Genomic DNA, 23,497 nt, shown 5'->3' with positions numbered 1-23,497 from the left:
TACAGCAGTAGTTGTGTGTCTCCTCTGTTCTGTGAATGAAGATGATTGTAATTGTTCTACGAACACAATCTGGTCTTTGTATCTGACGCCACTTGTTGAGTTGCTTACAGACTCGTTCAGAAACTCGAATCGATGAATATAATATTGTAGATAGATCTCAAGTCCATTTATTTACATCACCGGCCTTTATGGCCACTAGGAAGCTCGAGAAGATGCCAGAAAGAAGGGTACTTAGCCTCCAAGACAAGCACAGGCATGGCTTCCACAAGCTTCCTTTTGTTTTCCCTTTCTAAGATCATCCTCACTGGCCAAATGAAACTGATATTATTATTATTTTTTATAAAAAAATATTGTTTACCAATTAATTAGTACATTCAAAAGTTTGTATATATATATATATATATATATATTGATTTAAAGAAATTTTTTTTATTGATAAGATTTTTTTTAAGTAAAGAAATAGATTATGATTGCCATGGATGAAGATTTGATGTCAATTCAACTCAAATAATTAATTATTATTAAATTATAATTCTTTTTATCCTTAATAATATAAGCACAACACCCTTTGCCATCCCCAACAAGGCATGTGGATGATGCATGCATGCGAGCCCACATCATATGAATTCTTGGATTAAAAGAAAAAACAAAGAACATACAAAATAATAATAACGATAATATTTAGATGTATTAACAAATATTAGACTAAAAATGGTGAACATGGATGGCTATACGGCAGTGGTACATGTCATGTATGTATGTGTCCGAGCCCCGATGAACCTATGAAGGAAGAGGAGCAGGAGCATGGAGGAGGAGGTCGTCTCCGAAGAAGTACAGGAGACGCTCCACGGCCCAGCTGGGCTCCGACGGCGGCGGCGGCGGCGGCGGAGGATGAAGCGGAGAAGCCCCGGCGGTCGAGCGCCGGGCGAGGAGCGGCTCGCGGCAGAGCGGGCAGCTGAGGTGCTCGTCGTGGTCGAGCCACCGGTCCAGGCACCCCCGGTGGAACACATGCCTGCAGTTCCTCAGCTCCCACACCCGCTCCCGCCGACCCACCTCGCTCAGGCACACCGCGCACGTCGCGGCGGCCGCCTCCTCCTGCTCTGCCACCAGCTCCCCGTAGGTCGAGACCCGAAGCCCTTCCCTCACCGCCTGGGCGGCGGCGCGGTGACGGGCTCTGGCCTCGGCTCCTTTGATGCCTTCCGAAGACGCGGCGACGGCGGCGGAGGAGGAAGTAGGCCACCAGTCGTAGCAGGGAAAGAGGAGCCACTTGACCATCAGCGACAAGACGAGCGCAGCCTTCGTAAGGAGTCGGACCAGCACGGAGCTCAAGCAGCAGTACTCCATAGAGATGCTGTCATCAACGTGGTCCTGATGCATATCCTTGTCTTGGTACTCTGTGGTGCAGACTCAGGTCGTGAGTGGCACAGGAGAAGATAGACAACAGATGCAGAGAAGGAGATGCCAACAAGACAAAGACAGACAAGGAGAGGGGAAAGGGGGAAGAGATGAGAGGCAGGAGGGGTGCTTATAAAGGGAGATGGATGATGGTGGGAAGCAGGAGGGTAGGGTCGGTCGAAGCTCGACCTCTTTTTCTTCACCTGCTGACCTGCTTTTGCAAAGCAGAAGAAAATTCTACTGCATGCTGACCCACCACTTTCTGAGTGGTTGGGGTTATAGGAAAGCAATCCTTTGATATCACAAGTGGAGAAGATGAAAGCTGTTGATCTATGTCAAAGTGGCAGTGACTGAGAGTGATGAATGAAACAGATGAGAAGCATCGCCTGCTGCTGTAACAAGTCAAGAACAGAGTCTTGGCGGTGGGGGGTGGGGTTCATAATCTTGATGCTGCACATCTTTCACATGATCCAGAGACGGAGGATGGCGGAAAGATGACACGCGTGAGCTTGCATATAAGGTGGGTGGTCAAGGATGGGGGAAGGAGATGAGTCAGGTGTGCATAAGATCCTCGTCAGATCCACTGCCATGGCAGGATCTTGACATCAGCTCTTATTTAAGTAGGTGGGCGCGCCGACGGGACCACGGTGATGTGATTGATTCCAGGAAGGGATTGAGGTGATTAAAGCTGTGACGCAGGAGATGTGACATTTAAAGTCATCTCTCCCTCTCTCTCTCTTTCTCTCTCTCTCCATCTTACGAAAGATAAGGACTTGGAAGTCTTTTGGTCATTGGAGAAGACGCCAAGACCAGCGGTGAATACAAAGAGAGAGAGAGAGAGAGAGAGAGAGAGAGAAGGCGTTGCTGCATTTGCTGGCACAACTTAGGCAACCAGTCTCTTTCTTCCGCTCCCGGTGAAATGGATGATGCATCACCAACCCATCTACATAGAGAGAGCAAAGTGAAGACAAGCTTCGTATCTCCACCATGGCCACTGCACATGGACGAAAACCGATGGTATAGAAAGGAGGAAGGAGATTGTAAACAGTAGTTGCAGCAAAAAGATGATGGCGTCCTCTTTGGGTTCAGCAAGAAGAAAGAGAAAGAAAACACAGGTTGCCAACTAAGCATCGATCGTGGCGGGGTTAAAGCACCCGAGAGGGACCATGGAATTGGCTTCACTACTTTCAGGATTGAATCGAAGGAGATTTTCTTCGAGATAGTTCAGGAGACAATATCTGCTTTGTGTTCAAAGATAAAAGAGATCTCTGCCTATACTCCATATCAAGCACATGTACTGTTTCATTTCTTTGTAGCAAAATCCCAAATCTATTTGAGTTGTGTGCCATCAAACATCTTCAAATAATGGAGAATCACATCAAAATATCTATCTGCATAATGAGTGACATACCACCACCTATCTTGGGATGCATAATGACTCAGATTGCAAATGTTAGTGCATCACAGAATCAAGCATCTTTTCTGCATACATACATACATACCATCATGAAAACAACAGCAACATATATCAGGACCTTGGTGGCTGGCTTCTCCAGATCAGACGATTGTCATTTCTGATCAATACACACCAAGAAATTAGGAGCTGGATTTGGCAGCTCAAGCACCTACTGTAGCATGATCCACTTACCAAACGACTGGGAAATTCCAGGCCTCAAGTTCTAGTCAAGCAGCAATTTAACCATAAAAGGTGCAACTGAAGATGATTCCTTTAGCTTCTCAAGAGAAATGCCTGGTTGTCGAATGCTGTCATAAAATATCATAGAAGCTTCAGACCACCTGTGACATCATCAACCATGTCCGCCGGCCCTGCTCAAGAAGTTCAACAGATCAGAATGCATAGTTCAAAGTGTCGGTGGGAAGAATCGAATATAGATTTTCATGGTGTCAGACTCAATAAATTCAATTTCCTTATCATCCCCATAAGAACTCAATATCTTATGGTATGAATGACATTTGGGAAAAAATAATTAATGCATTAAAGTGATTAAATAATTTAAAAAGAAATATGGTCACCGAATTGAAGTGGATCGGTCGTAAAGAGCACTTCTAAGAATTTGCTCTCTGTTCTCTGTAAGCTTTTTATGTCAGCCTTTTCTGAATTCTAACAAGTTGTTTATGTCTAGGGCATTGAGATAGGTTAGACCATGATCTAGCAAGAGGTAAACAGACCACCAAATTGAAATTGTAATATTCTTGCAATATTATGCTAATGAAATTTATAATCCAGATCTTAACTAATGATCTAATGAATTCCCTGATCCACTCTACAGTGTCATTGTCCTCTTCCCTCCAACTCCGGCTTCTTCGCTTCAGATTCTCTACAGGATATCTCCCCACATTTCCATGTCAGGCCCTCACCTTACTTCCCTAAGATAAGCTGCCGCTTATCAAGTAACTAATCCAATAACTTAATGGCATTACCGGTTGCAATTTATACTGATGCCAATCACCTGACCTCTCATGGCAAACAAAGTACATGCAACTTTGTAATCAACTGCGACTGATTGACCATTGATAACAGCCTACCAATCGGAGGTCATTCCCTGCTGTTTGACATCCAGGGTTGTTAGCTCAATTCCGTCATCTTTTGAGTTTCTCCGTCTTTCCATCCTTACTTCCACACTATATTAGACGGATAATTTGATTGAACTATCTCATTGCACCACACTATATTAGTCAGCCTTTAAATCAAAGGTGATTCGTGGGCACGGCTACCACATTGCACCAAAATCTCAAGTTAAAAAAACCTTCTAATAAAGAAACTGCTTTACACAATTGACATTCAAATATAGGGGTGGCAATATCAAAGAAAGAAAAAGTTAAGACTTCTATGTGTAACAATATAATTGTAGTGTTAAAATTTCAATTCTAAGAAGCTTACCCAAAATAGCCATCACCGTCCTTGAATCTGTAGGAAAAGATACAGTCAGTTACAATTTCGTAACACAGCAATCATGAACTATCTTGAATGAAAAAAATTATTCACAGGTATCCTGATAGAGTAGTCAAAACAGTTTCCACAATAAACCTAATTTGGTATGAGTTCCTCGCTAATAAAAACAAAAAGGAAGTTCCTGAAAACTTATACAGCAAAAAGATAATCTACTCACTCGGTGCAATTTGTGTCCTTCCAGCATCAATTGTTATATGGGTTGGTAGCTTTAGAGACTTTGCTCTTCCCTGTTACAAAACAACAAGTGAACAAGCATGATTATCGTTCAAAGTAAAGGCTTATGGAAAACCTTTTATAGTACCTTATCATGCACTAAATATATGCTTGGTGCACATAAATATGAACTGGACATAGAAAAAATGAACATTCAAATAGTACAACACTAACTATACATGCATCAACATGTAAGGTTCAAACATAATCTCATAAGAAACCCAGATCTAATTGGAACTTGTATAGTCTTTGCTTGAAACTAGAGTATGCGGTTTAGTTTGAGAGTCCATCGAACATCAGAATTGAAATGAATAAAAGCAATTTTCTCTGAATGATGCACAAGGATGCTATATATAACTAGAGCAACCTACAGCTACCTATTCAGAGAAAGACATGAATAAAAAATCATTTGTCAATGATATGCCACAGATGAGCATACAGGAAGAAAGAAAAATATGCAGCCTCGAAATTTTGATATACTGCCACTAACACTTCAGAAGCACTGATGGATCAAAGAATGTCAGCACAATTGGGTTGGTAGAACTTTTATGTCTCAACATGTTCCTCTTTCCCTTTTGCATGAGCATTTTGACTCAATATTGAGTTTATTGGCACGTCTACTAGCTATACATCTAAGCAGGCTGTAAAGGCTTATGTTACAATGCTGCTTGCTTTCTGTACGCTTGACCCACTAGCAAATATCATCTCAAATCTCTCACATGGAAACAGGTTTCTGAATTTGGAACAGTTTCATGAGAGGAAAGGATTCAAGTCAGAGTGAAGGTTCACATTGTAGCAGCTCTACATTTACAAATATGAATAAGCTAAATGCCAGTGTAATATACTTGTAGCACAAGAAGATCTTCCTCGCTTTCAATTTTCAGTACCACCTTAACTTGGCCACAATCCTCCCACCTGTCAACAGAAGAATCGATAGACAACAAAATCAAAACACCCAAATCAGAGTATATGAAATTCTAATGTAACATTTTTCTCAATTTTGTAGGTTTAAGCAAGATATAAAAGATAATCATTTAGTACAATTCATTTAAGAGTAGCCAAAGGTACCTGCTCAATGCTTTTGGAGCTTTATGAAGGAGCTTTTTGTATAAACCCAGAGTTGCATGGCTGAAAGACATAAAAGTAAGCCCATCAATTTAACCTTCTAGAATCACGATCAATATCAACTAGAATTCAAAAATCATTCTATATTATTATTAGCATCTGATTTTTTATACTACATAGAGCCTATGCCATAGATGCATGCTACCTTTGATGTTCAAGACCAGGGTTCTCAATTTCGATGTGTACCGCCTGGTATGGGTGGTACGTACCGGTCCGAAAGGATACCGGTACGTGGACTGCCCTTTATCGGGTGTTACTAGTGTTTTGATCTCGTATTGAACGATACAAGGTCTGTATCGGGAGGTAATGGTCAAAATCCGATGCATACCGATCGATGTGCCTCGGTACCGGTCAGTACGCACCGGATTTTGAACGTTACCGAGGTGTACCGGTCGATACATCTCAGATTTCAATCGTTATTGAGGCGTACCGATCGATACGCCCCAGTATTTTTAGACCGTTACCTCTAGGTATTTTTTGGAGGTATTTTTAACTCTTTTTCGGTGTACCATCAGTATGTCTCGGTACGTACCATATCGAGCAGGGCTTAGTACAACGGTACGGACTGAAATTGAGAACCTTTGTTTAAGACTGTTATTATGCTCCAAATGCTCATGGAATTTTTTTATTAGGAACAATTATGACTACCAAGTAAAACAAAAATTATATGCCAAATTGCAGATGTCAGCTGGCATAGGATAAAAACAAGATTATAAAAATAATCATGTCATGAGACAGTCTTGTATACTGAAAATCAAGTGAAGTGGCACCAACATGAAAAATTCATGATGCAGGAAATCAAGTAACAGGTCCTTATGGCATGCTAAGCCTTAGACATACAGTGATCCCTGCTCATTAAACCACCATCATATCTCTCTCTATTGGACTGAGACCAATATACAAAATTAATAAAGAAGTTAAAATCTTCCAAGATTAAACTTCTCCAAGAATTCTATGCAATAGCAACCATGAAACAATCTTACACAAAATTGTGGTAGCAAGATAATAGGTACAATCATTCAGGACATATCAAAATGAAGAATACCTGCATTGGGCAGCAATCTTTCCTTTCCCCATCTTCAAATCATTTCTTACAACCAAAACCTGCACAATTTCAACATCAAGATGGTACCAAACAAGAATATGCAAATAAAGGCATCGATTTTAGAATTAAAGAAGCATTCCAGGAACTGAGAAGGATTATAATTGAAGCATTCCAGGAACTGAGAAGGATTATAATTGAAGCATTCCAGGAACTGAGAAGGATTATAATTGAAGAATACGTTTCGGTGTACAAAGGAGTCATACAAGGAACAATAAGAACAAGAAATATTACATATTGACCTACCATTTTGAAGTCTTCAAGGATTTCAGCAAGGTTTTCGATCTCGAGAAGGGCGGGTTTCTTCTGCACGGCCCTCTCCACAAACTTCGGCTCACCGGGACCATCGTCGGCCGGAACGGCGACTCTCTTGTTATCAGCTAAGGACCTGATCCAAGAAAATGGGAAGGGCAAGCCTCTCTTGGTCTCCTTGTGCGCGAAGAGGAAACCCAACGCGAAGCAACCGGCGCCGATCAAGAGGGTGGTGGAGATGCTCAGGAGGGAGACAGAGGCGCCCACGAAGAAATCCGCCATCGAAGGCCGAGAAGAGTGGTGGTTCCGAGATGGCTGCCGATGGAGGATGAGCAGTGGCGAGAGGCGGCGCAGTATTAGGCCAGTAGGGGCGGAGCGGAGGGGGATCTCACGAGTCGCGTCGTCGGAACCACTATGCTGATGGATCGGGTATGGATATATGGATCTGGAACTTTATCGGATCCGGATCCGGACTGTCACACGAACGCGAAACTGACAAATCCATTTCGGACCGAATCACCCCTGAAATCTTCCAGGTGTGACGTGCCTACCTCCAACATGCTTGGAGATTCACGTTAGCTATATTCTACGGTCAGACGCTGATCTGTTGCTGCCGCCGGAGTTCCAAGCCAAAGGGAGTGGTATGCGATCTTTTAGCGATTGACATCGTCTTCCTCCTGCGCAATGCATTGATGTAAAGGGGTTGCTTTCGGGTTGTTGCCGCGATCACCTTCGCTAAGTATAGAACACAGGTTGTCTGAACTAGAAATTGTTGTGAAGTCGAGGAAGGAGCGGTGGGCATTACAGGTCGGAGCACTGAATGGCTAATATTGCGTCCTTAAGTATCCATCTTGGCCGAGGAAGCCCCGCCACTTCCTCGAACAGAAGCAATGCAGCTGATTTCGATCCTAAGAGCTTAGTTTTGATTCTCATGGTCTCCTCTTCCTCCTCTAGCAGCGGCCGGTCGCTGCGTCATGCTCATCACGTACGAGAATCCGTTTGAGGGGGAGGAGGAGGGGTGCAGGCGCTGCGAAAAGAGAGGTAGGGAGATGGACAAGGAAGCAATGGAGTGCTATTTGCTGTCGATGTTCTGGGAGAGCGACAGGGACGAGGTGGCGGCGCTGGTCGACGGCCCCGATTTGGCTTGGAAATGCGGCAGGCGCAGCAGAACCGCCGCCGTCGGATGCAACAAGAAGAGGCTGCTCTCGAAGCAGCTGTCGATGAAGGAGACAAAGAGAGAGGTCAAGTGGGAGAAGCGGCGGAGGCAGATACTGCAAAGCAGGCACATGATGACGGAGAGGGGAGGAAAGGAGGAGGAGGAGGAGGAGGACGAGGCCGGCGATGGTGGCGAGACGAGGGCTACCAAAAGGGTGAGGAACCTGACGGATGAGGACCTAGACGAGCTTAGGGGAAGCATAGAACTTGGGTTCGGGTTCAACGAGGAGGAAGGCGGCCACGACCTCCTCGACACCCTCCCCGCACTCGATCTCTACTTCGCCGTCAACCGCCAGCTCTCCGACATCAAGATACCATTCTCGCCGAGCCCGATGACCAGCCCCACCACCGCCTCTACTCCGTCGACCTTGTGCGGCTCTCCGAGCCCTCGGAGCCCCGACGAGCATTCAGGAGGCCCCTCGGAGTCGTGGAAGATCTGCAATCCAGGTGCAGTAATACCACTGCACCCACCCTTTTTATACGCAGGTGTTCGACGAAAAGGCGTGTTGGAGTTACTGATTGGTAATGATGTTGGGGTTGAACAGGAGACGATCCGCAGCATGTGAAGACGAGACTGAGGCACTGGGCGCAGGCCGTGGCTTGTTCTGTCAGGCAAAGTAGCTGAGAGCTGTATCTTTCTGGGTGAGTCTTCTTCATCCTCCACTTCGACATGTCCTCAGGCTGTTCTCGATATCTGTTCTTCATTTTCACTACCTTTTTGTTGTTGTTTCTTCTTCTTCGTCTTTCTAGTATCATCACCATCACTACTGGCGGGGGGAGAGAGAGAGAGAGAGAGAGAGAGTAAAATGGACATGAGATGAAAACTTAACAAGCTAATAAGCTTGGATTTATCTGCATTTTTTGCCACATAGGTAGTTAATATGATATGATCTGCTGCTGCTGAATTGATGAAATCTCACATTTTATAACATGTTTTTACAGATCAAGACTCAGTTTCATTGATAAAACTGTGAAGAGATGGAGCTGAGGATGAAATGGAGAGACCTGAAGGGGGAAAAGCCACCCAGAAGTTCTTTCCTCTTTTCTCCTCTTCATTTACTTGTTTCTATTTCTTTTTTTTCTTCTATTGAGATCCTTGATTCAAAATAAACTTATTTCTCATCTCTAGAAATTATCCAAAAACAGAGTAAGTCAATCCCTGTACATTCTTCCAAGTCAAGCATTTTTCATGTCAATCAAACTTTATCAACCTGGAGCATTGAACTATACCAGCAATTCAGGTGACACAACCATCATAGAGGATTTCAAAATTCAATAAACTGTTGGATAAGCAATTTATTACCATGTAAAAGAATACATTTCTCAAGGAAAACAAAAGACAAGAATATGGAAAACAGTACAAGCAAAACTTTCACATATAGAGTTATCCACATTATTTCCATTGAATGCTCAAGCTCACATACATAACGAAATGATATTGCCACATACAACATACAGAGGCAGCTTAGTTTAGTCAAACCTACAGAGAGCCACTTTGGATTGATAATCTCATCTCAGTGTACGACTCAAGCACAAGTGGAAATTTTTCCTCAAAAGATCACATAACCAGTTCTTGCAGAAGCATCAAACCCTCGAAATTGACTTTGCACTTATGGTAAAATCCACATTAGTTTGAGTGTACCTCTTTTCATATGTTTATGTGCAAACAAACCAAGCATCTCACTTAGATATCATGCATATTTAGTCATCTTCTGCATGACCAAGAATTTATAGAATTGTAGCTGAGGATATGTTCAGGTGAAGAAATCTTTGCCGGAGCATGTTTAAATGTCGACATGGACACATGTGCTAGGGAAAATGTGGAAATCTGTAGCTTAAAGATGATACTCTTTAACCACTTCAAGGCTGCTCAAACAGACCAATCACGGGGAGACTTCCGAGAAGTATTGTCATCAGGCAAGAATAGGTACCGGAAACTTGGATCAAACGGGATGATACTAAAACTCTGAACATCAAGCAACCACCGCGTCTGCAGTGATGTAGAATCCCAAGAAATAATTACTTCATCGGGGGAAAGATGTTGACAAATCCAGTCGACCAACAAAGAATCCTCAACAATGCCCTTGGCAAAACAGTGCAGCAGTGTTGGCACTAGCAGTTTTCCCTTTTCACCAATACCTATTGATGCTTGAATATAGTCCTTCTTGGAGTTCTGAAGCTCATCTTGAATGTTATCAGGTGTGAAGACCCTTACCTGCATCATGCTTGATGGATGTCATATATATAACCTACTAGAGCAACAATATTCTACATATCAATCTTAGTCTAAATTGCAGATCTGCTTTAGATAAAACAGTGCATACCCAATTTGTGTATATGGTTTTTGTATATATAAGAAGTTTCCAGTGAGTATCAATTTGCATAGATCTTGTTACCGATGCAAAACTACTGGAGCAAGATCTTCTTTCTTATAGGTCACAATCACATACACTAAAGTAACAATTTAGAGATGCTGGTTGCTTAATAGTAATATAGTTTCCCAATTTTCCATCCAAAAAACAGTCAGATTAAGAAGCTCACCGCAGGTGAGGAATACATCCCGCTGCTAAGGGCAAATAGCAGCAGAGGCTCAAGTCTGTCAATGGAATACTTTCTATGCTCTTCAGAAATCTTAAATCTGTGAACAGCCAATAACAATCCCTGAAAAAAAAAAGCAGATTTAGTAGTTATGCTGGTGGATAAATAAAGGAACAAGCAATATATATTTCATTTGTTACATACTAGCCGTGGACGATGTGCTGGAGGTTTCATCTTTAAAATGACAAATTCAATCTCAGCTGCACTGAATGAATGGCCACCAACTATATAAGATGCCTGCAACACACCACATGTTGGTTTTAATATATACAGCAAAAATGATAGGAAGCATGAAAACTGTGAATCCAAACATTCTGCATGAGGGAAAATAGCTTGATGTCGCTTCTAGGAACTCCATATGCTAAATAGGCCTGCACTTTTAAGCAACAGAAGTTATATTTCTAGTTCTTGAAGAAATCATTCAAAGGTGTACAGTTGATCCTCAGTTTCTTGAAGAAATCAATCAATTTTAAGTCTGTCACTTCATACTAATCCTCAGTTTATTGTTGGCATAATAATCTATTAGCAGTTGCAATGATACTGATATTGATTGGTGGGGAACTTACATGCATTGTCAAGGCATTATACACATTGACCCAAAAGGAAAGCCTCTCATTCCCACCCATACAAGCTGGATTAACCTTTGCCAATTGCTCAACAAGAAATCTAAGAAAGACAGGCTAAGAAGCTATAGTCATCACAAGTTTTCACTATTTAGCATCTTATCTGAAACCGATAGTAGACAAAGTGCCATTTATGATATTGGGATGAGTTCTGCAAAAATTCTAAGCATGTTCCTTGCATTTTAGAAAAAAGTTGGAATCACCAGACCAAGAAAGAGCTGCAGGTCGAAGCCAGTTTGCCAGAATATACTCCAAATTAAGCAATAACATGAGAACTAAAAAGGAAGAAATTAAAAGACATCATGGCTTCTTGAGAAGTGCAATGTGAGCTTAACACTTGGAGATATCTTAACCAAGACATACCAAAAAAGTTTGATACTTTTTGCTGAAAGTGCCACTGTTAATAAAGTAGATTTAAGTTATCAACTAATAACACAAACTCTAATGCTGCACTAATTCTCAATAATACATTTTAGTGATTAGTTGAACATCCTTTTACATGACCATTGGAAATGAGAATTTTCAGAATATATTACATCAACCCCTATGGTAAAGTTGTTCTTGTTTCATAAAGCTTATAGTGGAAATGGTTGATTGTATTCATCCAAGCACCATGCATGTACTTAACAAACTATTGTCAGTGGTTTATCAAACACTTTGAAACATTTCATTTCCATATATTAAAAGACTCTGGTGTTCTTGTTACAAGTGTATGTAAACTTACTCTGAAGAAGACTTATTTAACAAACATTGCCTCACTTTATTCTTATCACACTTGTCACTAACTTCAAAAGTTTAGCACGTTAGATCATAAGTCAAATGTGGAAACTATTTAAAGATAGGATGGTCATGTAAATATGGATTAATGACCTACTGCCCATGTGTCAACGTTTTTATTGACCTCAACTTACAAACACCGGTAACATATTCTAGACAATGTAGCTAGTAGACCCACTCTATACAAATTAGCTAGTAGTCTACTCTATTGATCAAACTATCCATGCACCCTGATCTGGAAGATACTTGATAAATTGGAAATTATATTTTTCATATAAAGATTGGATGATCAAAGGACAATCTACCTTTAGAAAAACAAAAACAAGTTCTGTTAGTTCAGAGAACTCTAATTAAATATCTAAATCATATTAATGCCAAAAAATAAAGTTAGTTGCCAATAAGAACAAATGATGAAAGGAGCATGCAAAAAATCCTACTTGCAGAGACAAAACCAGCTTGAGATATGTTAAATAATTCAGCTTCTATGATGCTAAAAGTCTGACAATATGCCAACTGTCAACATGTAACACGACTTGTCTGCATCAGTATAAATATGAAGTATGTATATAGATGATTACATGGCATAGGTTCCTTTTAAGATTGGAAGTAAGCAAGACATCATACCTATAACCTTTTAGAGCCTCAGAAGCATATTCTAGCTCTGCCTTCCCGACAGACATCCATGATACTTCAGCTGCCAAACGATACGTTCCAATATTCCTGCTTTGCACCTTGCCATTAACTCCATAAGGATCAAATCCATCCACTTGATCCATTACCTCATCAGTTTTATGTGTTCCATTTAGAGGATTTCGAAAAGGTGAGGATATTAAGGATGAATCAGAAAAGGATGTGAATGAAGAAAAAGACCGCTGGTCATTTGGTGATGATTGAGAAGGCAAACAATCTAAAGAAAATGCCTTTGAACATCTGTCTGATGATTCAGATAGACAAAGAAAGATATTTCTCATGCATCTCACCATTTCTTCTGAAAGCTGGTTTGGATTATTACATAAGTTCCTTTGTAAGAGATCCTTCTTCAATTCCGCTGCATCAGACTGTTGAAGACAGACATCCATTTTGTTCCCTTCGTCAACCCTGTTGCATGATCCTAACAACTGAGCAGAAAGAAAGATATGATTTTGGTTAAGGGTTAACACATCACATGTATTGTTAGTATCAAGGAAAAAAATGACAAAGTCCATTCACAAAAAAACAAGCATTTAAAAGCCAGACAGAAAGAAGACTGTATAAATGAAACCTCTTCCTAAGGGCATTCAGCTAAAGATATGTTTGCCGCAGCAAACTCTGAATCTCCACGAGATACTAGATCTTGTTGCAATGAGCTAGGTATTTGATTTAGTTCAAACTTAAAAACCCTCAAAGAAGATAAGCACTGGAAGGGACAAAGTAGAAACTATGAGCAATCAGTAGGTGAGACAGACTGAAGGAACTGAAGAAAGAACACCAGGTACCTCTTCCCACAAGCAACTGGAAGATGTAGGTGATTCTGGTGAAAATGATGGAAAATATTCTAGATGGTTTTCAGCAAGATGGCGTTCAGTCCTTTCTTGACAATGCTGAAGCTGCAAAGAAGCCAACTCCTCTTCAAGCTTAGAAACTGTAGTCTCCAGTGTTCCTATATCATGTAGAAGCTCCCGAGCCTAAACAATTTTTAATGATCAAAGAATTATTAGTATTGCAATTACTCAAACATATGAGTAATATCAAAAGCCCATGTACTTCATACTCTATCTGGAAGACTGGAAGGAGAGTTCAAAAAAGGGACAGCATTATGTGCTACTGCATATGCTAAAGCCACATGCACATCAATCTCTTCCTGCAGTTGCTGCTGCAATCTCTGAACCTGCAAAGTTGTTTTAGAAACTGAATGCAGATTAACACACGAGTATCACAATAAAGAAAAAGAGAATATATGCACGGACTGGAAAATAGATGGTTCAAGTAGGATATTGAAAATATATATCCTACACTTTCAATCCCTTATCGACTGCTTCTGTGACTTAGTAATGACAATTAACCATTTTAGCAACAAAAAAATGTGATGGAAGATTGTGTCTAGGATAGAGTAAATGGAGGGTAAGTGTCACCATTGTGAAAACTCCAAGATGTTTCACACACTAAATCTTGATGAGCAGCTCCTTCTTACAAAAGACTTGATTATTTAGCATCATTAACAAGCAAAATTTAGTCAACAAGAGGACAATGGCAATGGATTTCATCCTAGACCATGTAATTGAACAATGCAGAAGGCAGCTAAGTTGAGCGAATCACTTACTTCTTGTTCAAGTTGAGTTCTATGGCAGCACATCTTCCGCCGCCTTCCTTCTCTCGCATCATGATTGATCTTGTCATCCAAACAAGTATCAAGAATTATTTTGGTACAGGTCATACACAGATACGAACATTCTACAGCCAAATTTTAGGAATCTGAATCGATTGTAGACTATGCAACATCAATTTATTCCCTAGAATTAGACAAAACTGACACTGCCGCGCAACAGTGAATGTCCTGCGTGAACCTTCTTATCGAACCACACGAAAAGAACAAGGAACCGACCAAGAAGAAAAAGATTCACCCACATCGAGGCCGGAACAGCTCGCGAAGGCGTCTCCAGAGGAACACGAAGCCAGATCCGGTCGCCTGCACCGCGACTCCACCACCCGACCTTTCCCCACCTTATGCATAACTTTCCGGATCGATCTTCCCCTGTTGACGGTGCCCCGCAATTTCCCAATCCAGTAAAAAGATCCAAAATCTCAGCACAAAATACAAACTTTATTCTAGTTCCGGGAACCAAACAAGATGAACGAATCCAACCGAACTCGGAAAGAATCACAAGGGAGGGGGATCGAATCAAGTCTTACAGGTTCACGGGAAGAATGACGCCATGGGAAGAATACATCTCTCCTCCTTGTAAACCTATAAGAACCGACCATTAGAATAAGAACGAAATGGCAGCCTCTCCTGCCATTAAGTAACGGTTTTGGTGTTCGTGGGCTTCAACTCACGCTGGCGGGTGAACGATGGCTAATATATATATATATATATATATATATATATATATATATATATATATATATATATAGTGACATTTCACACCATCATATATATAATTATTAAAATTATTAATTATTGATGTTGATGATTCTTGTTTACATGACTAATTAATTTGATTCGATCTAAGATCTATTCCTTATCGAAGTATAATTACGCCCTCCGAAATGATTAAAGAGATCCACGAGTAAGAATCCTAAAATGGAACCAAGCATCTTATATCCCTTCTCCTGCATAAAGAATATAATATAATTCGAATACAATATCAATATGCCCCTAATTCATAGTCAAGACACCCATAATTATTTATGATTAAGAAAACATTTTAGATCTCAAAAAATATTCAGACGTGATAGATTTAGTGTGTTATGTTTTATCATTTCCGTCCATCAAGAGAATAGAGCTCTTATCAAAATCAAAATGGGATCATTTGAAAAGCATCATTTCCCATGGTTTCCTATTTTTACTGAAATGAACTCTTAAGAGTCAAAATCAAGCATTACCAACCAAAACATGTTTGAGTTCTTTGATAGGAAAAGCCATGAATCAAACAAACAAAAGCATATTAAGGTTTACATATCGGTACTTGAGGTTTGGGACTTCAATTCAATTGCAAAGACACTTCGGAAGGAGCCAGTATCAGCTACTGGCCTTCCCAGTCTTATACTGTTTATGTAATTTACAGGGCTATGAGCTGAAACACCGGGCATTAGTAGTCCATATATCCTAAGGCATATGGAGAACCAGGTCTCTTTGTACTCTGTTCCATAGGCATACCTCATGCTTAGGCTCCTGATGAGCTCCCAGACCGCATTCATGTGCTCTGGAAGAAGATATCTCAGCCCAAAGTAGTTCCTGTTAGGCTCTTCCTCTACGTTCTTCATCGGAAAAAGAAAATGATAGTAATTAGAAGAGAGTCAAGGTTGCATCAGAAACATGGAGTTGTTTAGGTATTGAAAGTATGCATAAAGTTCTCTAATTCAGAAGAGACAGGTAAAGTCATTTTTGTGAGAAGATGTGCCAATTACTTCAAGCATGTTTGCACAGATTAGAAAAGAATTGTGCCATGATTGAAGATCGATTTAATGATGACATAGTTGTGCAAAATTTAAGCTTCCTATTTTTATGATTAGCATAAATTTGGTAGAAAGAAATCGATAAAAGAATAGATGTTGGTCTTAGACAGGAACCTACTTCAGCAGATAATTTGCTAACATGCATTCATGAAGTTCTATTCCGCAAGGTCTTTTCATTTGTCAACAGATCAATCATTTTATAGGAAATTAAAGAGCAACTATATCATGTACACATCAATCTCTCAGTGAAAACATTGTATTATCACAAGGATTGGGCAAAAGCACTCGTAACTCTTCGCACAACAAAATCGGTGCCAGTGATCATGTGGCTATATTCTCTTGAAAATACATTTCTTGTAAAACTGTCCATTGTAAACATGTTCATGTCTCTGTTAATTTTAGCTATTTTTTACATCTCAATGATCTTTCTGAGATGAAATTTTCACTCCAATGTAGCGAATATACATACATTCATGGATTTTTAGCACAAAATCCGAGAGAAGAAAGAAATTTATACCTGCTCGATATAGAGGCTATCGTAGTACAAGCATGTTCCGAAGTGCTTGTACAAGAAAGTCTTGTTATCATAAGGCAGCCTCGGAACAAGATCATTGCAATAGACCACTCTGAAGTACTTGGACTTTGGATGGCACAAGTGATCTTCCATGAACCTCTCGAACTGTCGATCCCCAACCCTTGGCTGTCCAAAAGTATACACTCCAAATAACCTCTTCAGCAATTCTTCTTCCTTGTGAAACAATAACACTGCCGGAAACAACACAGCCAGTGCACCACCCAAGCTATGACCTGTTACAATGAATTTTGCCTTCTTGTGCTCATGAAGCAAGTCTTTTAACTTACTCCTAATGACATAATATGCATTCTCCTTATCCATCTCTAGTGATTCATCCTTTCTTTTAACAAATAAACTGCTGGTGTCATAGTTTACTTGGGCACCTGAATAGCTCCTTTTTAAAGAGTGACCTTGAAGATGGAATTGGAAAGTGGAGACCTGAATTCTGTTGCCTAATCCAAGAGCCTCAAGGAAGCCCATGTGAATCCTCCCCATTTTTGGGATCTTATACCATGAGTAGTCGATATCTGTGTTCCAGTCATCTGGATCAAAAGGCTCAGTTCCGCGGAAGCTGATTAACACTATACTGGCATCTAATCGCTTGTCGCATAAGATGAAGACTTGAGTAGACTTTTTCTTTTGATAATCTTTGATCAAGCAGCCAAAATAAATAAGAGATAGCCGTGAGGAAGCGGTCAAGTAGTATCATACTAAATAAGCATATGCGAGTTTACTTGATATAAGAGAGAAATTATAGAGCTAATAGTTCATACACCAAATTCTTGTGCAGAGACATCATCATAAAGAAAATAATCCTATATTATGTAAAGAACTACATTCTCTGCCAAGAAAATTACAAGTCATCCAATATGACAAAAACACATTTAACAAACTTAAGAAGTAGAGACAGTTATAGTTTTATGGATGGATAGACTTTCTTACCATTCCAGCAATTGTAGAACTCCACAAAATGCATCTGCTCTTGCACCAACAGTAGAGAAGAAAAAGTGAGCAAGTTCTAAAACACAGTAAAATGTGGCATAAGCACTAAATTCTTTGGTCTGCTGGAGTACAAAAAATCTAATGTATGTAGGTCAGCCTTACAAGTATTTCATATCAATTCTACATGCTACAGCTTCAAAGTTCTGCTGTGTTCAATAGAGTTGATGTCAATCAACTAATTTCTACACATCATACTTGCCAGTTACATTCATCATATATTGTTGTTAAGTTTGAAGAGCTTTGTTTTATTTAACCAAACATTTGACCAGATCAAATTTTCAAAGCTGGGTTGTATGTCATTCTTGCCAAGTTAATTCAGTTGTTAGTGAGCTGACCAAAATTGATCAATCTCTCTTTTGTTTTTCTCCCATCAGCAAATTCTGCGACAGCGAAAACCTAATCGAACATGTATACTAAATGTCTAATAGGTTAAATGCATGCAGTTAATTCAGTTGATTAGTAAGCTGACCAAAATTGATCAATCTCTCTATTGTCTTTCTCCAATCAGAAAATTCTGCGACAGCGAAAACCTAATCGACCATGTATACTAAATGTCTAATAGGTTAAATACACTCAGTTAATTCAGTTGATTAGTGAGCTGACCAAAATTGATCAATCTCTCTATTATCTTTCTCCCATCAGCAAATTCTGTGACAGCGAAAACCTAATTGACTAAATGTCTAATAGGTTAAATACATTCGGTTAATTAGTAAGCTGACCAAAATTTAATCAATATCTCAGCATCAATTGTCTCCTCTCAATCAGATACTCAATAAAGAGAAAACCTCATCGGTCATTCTCTGTAACCTTCTCGACCGGTGACAATTCCTTTAGAAGCTCAACCTTCATTCCAAATGTCTCCATACCTAGAGAATTACTTGGGCAAACACAAAGCCTCTTCATGTCAATTGTTCATGATCGAAGAGAACATGTTTGTTTAAAGTTCATGATTGAAGAGAACTGTACTTGAAATTACAACAATCAGTTGACATGCATGTAGAGGCAGAGATTGTTTGAGCAAGCGAGGGGGAAACATTGCCTTCCAATGGTTGTTGACGACGTCGGCGACCACCTTGTCATTCTCATAAGCTAGCTTGGAAGCCATCATGCAGAGGTCCATCACAGCCCTTCTCCCGACTTGGGAGCAAGCAGCAACCTCCTCGCTCTCCTCTTCCGACCTCAATGAGGCCGCATCGAACTTGAGCAGGTCCACACGCTTGTCCAGGTGCCCAATCGCACTGACGAACGTCGCTGAGCCCCTCTGCGGCACCGCCGCTTTCCCTGTCAACATGCCAATGCAACATGCAGCTTCACGATATGCACTGCGATGGAGTTTCTTTCAAGGTAGTACTGGAAACCTGAGAGGAGGCTGAGGAGAAGGCCGCGGAGGCCGCCATTGAGGGAGAGGAGGTTCAAGAGGAACTCCACCAGCATCCCACACCACGCCATGGGCTTACCGAAGAATGCAATGATCCTGCGGACCAGAATGGACACCAGTATGACACATCGATGGTCATCCGGGATCGGCCCCAGTCCTCCTCCATCCTCCTCCTCCTCCTCCTCCTCCTCAGAGCTCTGAAGGAACCTGCGGGCATTGCCACCGGACACCAGAAACCGGGCGAGGTCCACCAGGCCGCCACCATCGGGTCTCAGAATCAGGTACCCGAAGTCACAAGTCTCATCGCCCCCTTCCTCTGCAGTGTCCATCATGCCGTTGTCAGCCATCGTAGCTACGAACGAAGATGGAGAGCAGGGTTCGGCATAGAGACGAAGAGTGAGGAGATGGCAGAACGGAAGGGAGGGGGATGGAAGGAGCAGGTAGCCATTAGAGCGAAGCATGGAACAGCTTCGTCATGGTTGCGTGGAATCACAGGGTGTGGAAGACGTGATGGCGGAGGAGACTTCCACGCACGAATCAACTGTCACCACTGCCTACTTTTGCGCAAATCTTACATTGGATTCCGGTAATCCAATCTTATCTTGTTGGATCTCAATCTTATCAGGTTGATGATGAGCTCTCGAGGATCTCCATAACGAAATCTACAGCAAGAATGTTTGTGTATGACTACGAGGAATTGGAGAATGATTCGCATTTCTATGTTTCCTGTTTGTTCTGTTCGACAGCTTTTAATACAAAAGAAAAAGGCAAATCTTTTCTAACGGAAAAAAAAGGTAAAGATATATATATATATATATATATATATATATATATATATATATAATAAAAGTTTGTAAAAGTATATGGTGGTGAAATGTGTTTATAATCTTTATATAATGAATTCAAGAAATTCGATAATCAAAAGAAAGAAAGATAGTGTTACGATTGATTATCGACCCAATATCACGAACAGAATCGATCAATTTTTAAAAATTATCATAATATTATGGGTGAGTTCGACATCATTACATTGACACTTAAGTGAAAAGTCAAATAAGAAGGTAAGAAATTAGCCATCAAAACATTGGTCATATTAAGAAAAAAGAACAAAATTTATGAAAATAATAATAATAATAATAATAATAATAATAATAATAATAATAATAATAATGATGAAAGAGATCCTACTTTATCTTCTTCTTTTTCTTCCTCTTCTTCCTCCGAAATCAATTTTATCTGCTCCTTCTCTTTCTAGAGAGGGTTGAAATGGATGACTTTGGACTTATAATATTTTGTTTTTGCGTGACATTTTCTCACCAAAAGCGTGTTCGTTTCTTTTCCTCTTCGTTGCGTATTGTTGATGACTTTTGAGGTTGGTGTGCCATTTCAACACCAGTAGGAACGAGAGGGAACGATGCAGTCGCTCAGGTGTGTGACACACGAACGATACAGCAAAAAGAAACAAAGATGGAGAACATTTTAATTGAATTTATGGTGCATTTTGTAATCTTTTACTCGAATGTTAGCGGTCTCCAATCTCCTCCATGTAAGTATAATTTGGATCCTCATCGATTTATAGGTTTGTGCGAAGGAAGACCCAAGTACAAATCTCAAGTCAACGAAAGGCACTACAAGTCAACGGAAAGGCACTACAAGTCAACGGAAGGGCGTGGCTTCCTCCTTGTTTGACCGGTTCCGCCGTGTCAGAGAAGGCCCGACACAGCCTGTGCTCACCGGCCTCCGCGAAAGATCGGAAATGGCCGAGCTCCACACGCAAGCTCATGGGAGTCAAGTCTGTGATGTCAAAACCTTCATTCACATGCTCGTCCTTCATGAAGACCACCTTCTTTCTCCTCTCCTGCCCCACCTGTAGTGACTTACATACTGCTCCCAGTCTTTCCTCGGCTTCCACACCTAAAGTCTTCTTCTTCTTCTCCAACTTCCTTCCTTGTCCTTTAAAGGTAGGTGTGGTTCAGTACTACATCGTCTCTCCTCCTCGGTCTTTCACATCAACGACAGCACCACAGCCATCGCGTACCAAACGTCACCGATGGCAGAGCCAGGTGATCAGGATATCGGCGGCGGCGCCGGTGGCGTAGACGTCGTCAGGATAAACAGCAAGGTGATGGTGGCGGCGGCCGTCTTCCTCTTCATGGTCGTCGTTTTCGTCTTCTTCCTCTACCTCTATGCCAGGCGCTACTTCCGTCCGAACCCCGCCCTCCGGGGTCGCTCCCGGACCCGCTTCGTATTCGCCGCGGCTGACATCGACCCCGCACCTCGCCGTGGCCTCGACGCGGCCGTGCTCTGCTCGCTGCCCGTCACCGTCTATCGGGCGGCGGACTTCGAGGAGGGACTCGAGTGCGCGGTCTGCCTCTGCGAGCTGGTCGACGGCGAGGAGGCCCGGCTGCTGCCCAAGTGCGGCCACGGGTTCCACCTCGAGTGCATCGACATGTGGTTCCATTCTCACTCCACCTGCCCGCTGTGCCGGGGCCCCGTCGGCGCCGAGCCCTCCGCGAACCCGGATGCCGGTGCTGAAGCAACGGAAGCTCAACCGCCTGAGACTGTTCGCGAGTCACTGGTGTTCCCGCCAAACCCGTTGTTCTGCGGCGATCAAGATCAGGCGAACGCCGAGAATTCTTCGACTACGGGAGAGGCAGAGGGAGATGGCTCACCGGAAGGGCCCTCGACTTCTTCAGGCAGCTCATCGTCGAAGAAGCCACAGGAAGGGCGTCTCGTGATCGAGATGCCAAGGAGGGTGGTGGACGAGTTCCCGTCGCGAGGCACTCCATTGCCGTCGAGTAGGTTCGCCATGGAAGACACGGGGTCGCCTGTTACGGCGAGGTTTAGGTCGCTGCGGAGGCTTTGGAGCCTGGGGGGGAGGACTGCTGGTTCGCCGTGTAGCCCCCGAGTGGGCGACATCGAACAGGCGTTGGGAGGAGGAGAGGGACGCGCTCTGCCTCCAAAGTCTCCGGCCAACTCGTGAGTCTTGAGGAGCTGCTGGTGGAAAGCTTTGAAGTGAGGGAAATGGAAGAAGCTGATGTATCTCTTTCAGAACTTGATATATGTTTTTGATCTATTTGTTGCACACAGGAAAAGAAAGATTTCACAGATGTAGTAGTAGAGATATTTATTGTGGTAAAGTGAGGAAGAATTCTTCTTGTGAGAGACACATAATGTGATAAGCTGATCTAAAAGCACATAATGTGATGGATTAAGTATTTTTGAGACAGATGAATTATATCATGCTCTCTGTTCTTGTGAGAGATTCTTCATTGTTTATAGCCACTTCGATTCAAAAAAAAAGTTCGATGAAATCCTTTTTGACTTCAACGTGATGAACTTGATGTAATGTTTTCGAAACTCCATGAAGAGAACAAGAACACTGATATTCCACTTTGATGTCATCAATTACTAAGCAACACAAAGGGTGTAAGCTAGTCGTTAAATGTAGACACACTGTTTAATTCTTTGTTTCTTATTGAACTTTGTTGCAAACTCAATTAATTATCTCAATTATGAGTCAAATGCAAGTCTAATTCAATTCAGCAGAATCATACCGATAAACTACTAACTGAGTTGATTGAAAGGAAAAGAAATTAATACCTGCTCTCATGTTCACTGCATATGAAAGAAGAAACCTCGAGCGGAATCAGTCCACTGGAAGGATAAGAGATCATAATGGTGACAGGGAGTTTCTTTCCTTGTAAATGAACTGCAGAGCACCACATTGAATCCTGTTCCTTTTCTATTGCATCAATATAATAACAGGAATATTTATGATGTTAACGGAAAGGAAAAGAAATCGACAAGCTAAAGAAGAGATCATTAGTTGAAACTTGGAGTAGAACATCACAAGTGGAGGATACCGTTAATGAACTGCAGAGCACCACACTGAATCCTGGTTCTTCTCTATTACACCAATATAATAACAGGAATATTTATGAGGTTTACGAAAAGGAAAACGAATCCACAAGCTAAAGAAGAGATCACTAGTTGAATCTTGGAGTAGAACATCACAAGTGGAGGATACTCTGGGTCAACTCGAATCCATCGAGCAAAGCATGAGATGGTCCTGCGTTTCCACCTCTTACCAACCTTGGTGGAGTTTTGAGTG

At 41.5% G+C, this 23,497-nt stretch overlaps 7 protein-coding genes across 9 annotated transcripts in view; 3 read left to right on the top strand and 4 right to left on the bottom strand.

Moving 5' to 3' along the window:
• The window catches only part of LOC135650951 (CASP-like protein 2A1), a 1,331-nt gene extending 1,272 nt beyond the window's left edge, over window positions 1–59 (top strand). The window contains exon 3 of the mRNA XM_065170677.1: window positions 1–59. This exon is cut by the window's left edge and continues 409 nt beyond it. The gene's annotated coding sequence lies outside the window, so the exon portion shown is untranslated.
• Window positions 60–663: 604 nt separating this feature from the next.
• Window positions 664–1,872, bottom strand: LOC135650954 (RING-H2 finger protein ATL74-like). Its single transcript, XM_065170681.1, has one exon. It carries the CDS (start codon window positions 1,375–1,377, stop codon window positions 781–783), a length of 597 nt encoding a protein of 198 aa, XP_065026753.1. The 5' UTR covers window positions 1,378–1,872; the 3' UTR covers window positions 664–780.
• Window positions 1,873–2,817: 945 nt separating this feature from the next.
• LOC135650953 (uncharacterized) lies at window positions 2,818–7,478 on the bottom strand. Of its 2 annotated transcripts, XR_010501680.1 has the most exons (8): window positions 7,056–7,478; window positions 6,753–6,811; window positions 5,651–5,710; window positions 5,428–5,497; window positions 4,527–4,596; window positions 4,298–4,324; window positions 3,044–3,222; window positions 2,818–2,969 (listed from the first exon to the last, which is right to left on the bottom strand). XR_010501680.1 is itself a non-coding variant. In XM_065170680.1 (7 exons), the coding sequence occupies exons 1-7, from the start codon at window positions 7,341–7,343 to the stop codon at window positions 3,173–3,175; spliced, it is 624 nt and encodes a 207-aa protein (XP_065026752.1). In that variant the 5' UTR covers window positions 7,344–7,478; the 3' UTR covers window positions 2,818–3,172. The 2 variants fall into 2 exon arrangements, 1 of the variants encoding a protein (XP_065026752.1); XM_065170680.1 differs by having other exon boundaries at window positions 2,818–3,222.
• A 107-nt stretch (window positions 7,479–7,585) lies between these two features.
• LOC135650952 (uncharacterized) lies at window positions 7,586–9,398 on the top strand. The gene is made up of 3 exons (XM_065170678.1): window positions 7,586–8,723; window positions 8,822–8,918; window positions 9,219–9,398. Exons 1-2 carry the CDS (start codon window positions 8,036–8,038, stop codon window positions 8,899–8,901), a joined length of 768 nt encoding a protein of 255 aa, XP_065026750.1. The 5' UTR covers window positions 7,586–8,035; the 3' UTR covers window positions 8,902–8,918; window positions 9,219–9,398.
• Window positions 9,399–9,539: 141 nt separating this feature from the next.
• Window positions 9,540–15,294, bottom strand: LOC135650948 (uncharacterized). The gene is made up of 11 exons (XM_065170674.1): window positions 15,164–15,294; window positions 14,879–15,005; window positions 14,574–14,642; window positions 14,025–14,141; window positions 13,750–13,938; window positions 12,899–13,392; window positions 11,441–11,540; window positions 11,186–11,245; window positions 11,019–11,111; window positions 10,818–10,937; window positions 9,540–10,491 (listed from the first exon to the last, which is right to left on the bottom strand). Exons 1-11 carry the CDS (start codon window positions 15,199–15,201, stop codon window positions 10,147–10,149), a joined length of 1,752 nt encoding a protein of 583 aa, XP_065026746.1. The 5' UTR covers window positions 15,202–15,294; the 3' UTR covers window positions 9,540–10,146.
• Window positions 15,295–15,818: 524 nt separating this feature from the next.
• LOC135651603 (triacylglycerol lipase OBL1-like) lies at window positions 15,819–19,977 on the bottom strand. Of its 2 annotated transcripts, none has more exons than XM_065171811.1 (5): window positions 19,364–19,977; window positions 19,063–19,286; window positions 17,946–17,982; window positions 16,947–17,650; window positions 15,819–16,231 (listed from the first exon to the last, which is right to left on the bottom strand). In XM_065171811.1, exons 1-5 carry the CDS (start codon window positions 19,842–19,844, stop codon window positions 15,926–15,928), a joined length of 1,752 nt encoding a protein of 583 aa, XP_065027883.1. In that variant the 5' UTR covers window positions 19,845–19,977; the 3' UTR covers window positions 15,819–15,925. The 2 variants fall into 2 exon arrangements, with proteins under 2 accessions (XP_065027883.1, XP_065027882.1); XM_065171810.1 differs by having other exon boundaries at window positions 15,821–16,231; window positions 17,946–17,979; window positions 19,045–19,286.
• A 920-nt stretch (window positions 19,978–20,897) lies between these two features.
• Window positions 20,898–22,505, top strand: LOC135651604 (RING-H2 finger protein ATL60-like). The gene has a single exon (XM_065171812.1). The coding sequence runs from the start codon at window positions 21,434–21,436 to the stop codon at window positions 22,364–22,366; it is 933 nt and encodes a 310-aa protein (XP_065027884.1). The 5' UTR covers window positions 20,898–21,433; the 3' UTR covers window positions 22,367–22,505.
• The last annotated feature ends 992 nt before the right edge of the window (window positions 22,506–23,497 follow it).

The sequence above is a fragment of the Musa acuminata genome, chromosome BXJ3-10, assembly GCF_036884655.1.
Source record: "Musa acuminata AAA Group cultivar baxijiao chromosome BXJ3-10, Cavendish_Baxijiao_AAA, whole genome shotgun sequence".
NCBI lineage: Eukaryota > Viridiplantae > Streptophyta > Magnoliopsida > Zingiberales > Musaceae > Musa > Musa acuminata.
Note: the sequence above shows the minus strand (reverse complement) of the source record. Positions and strands in the feature narration are given on the sequence as shown.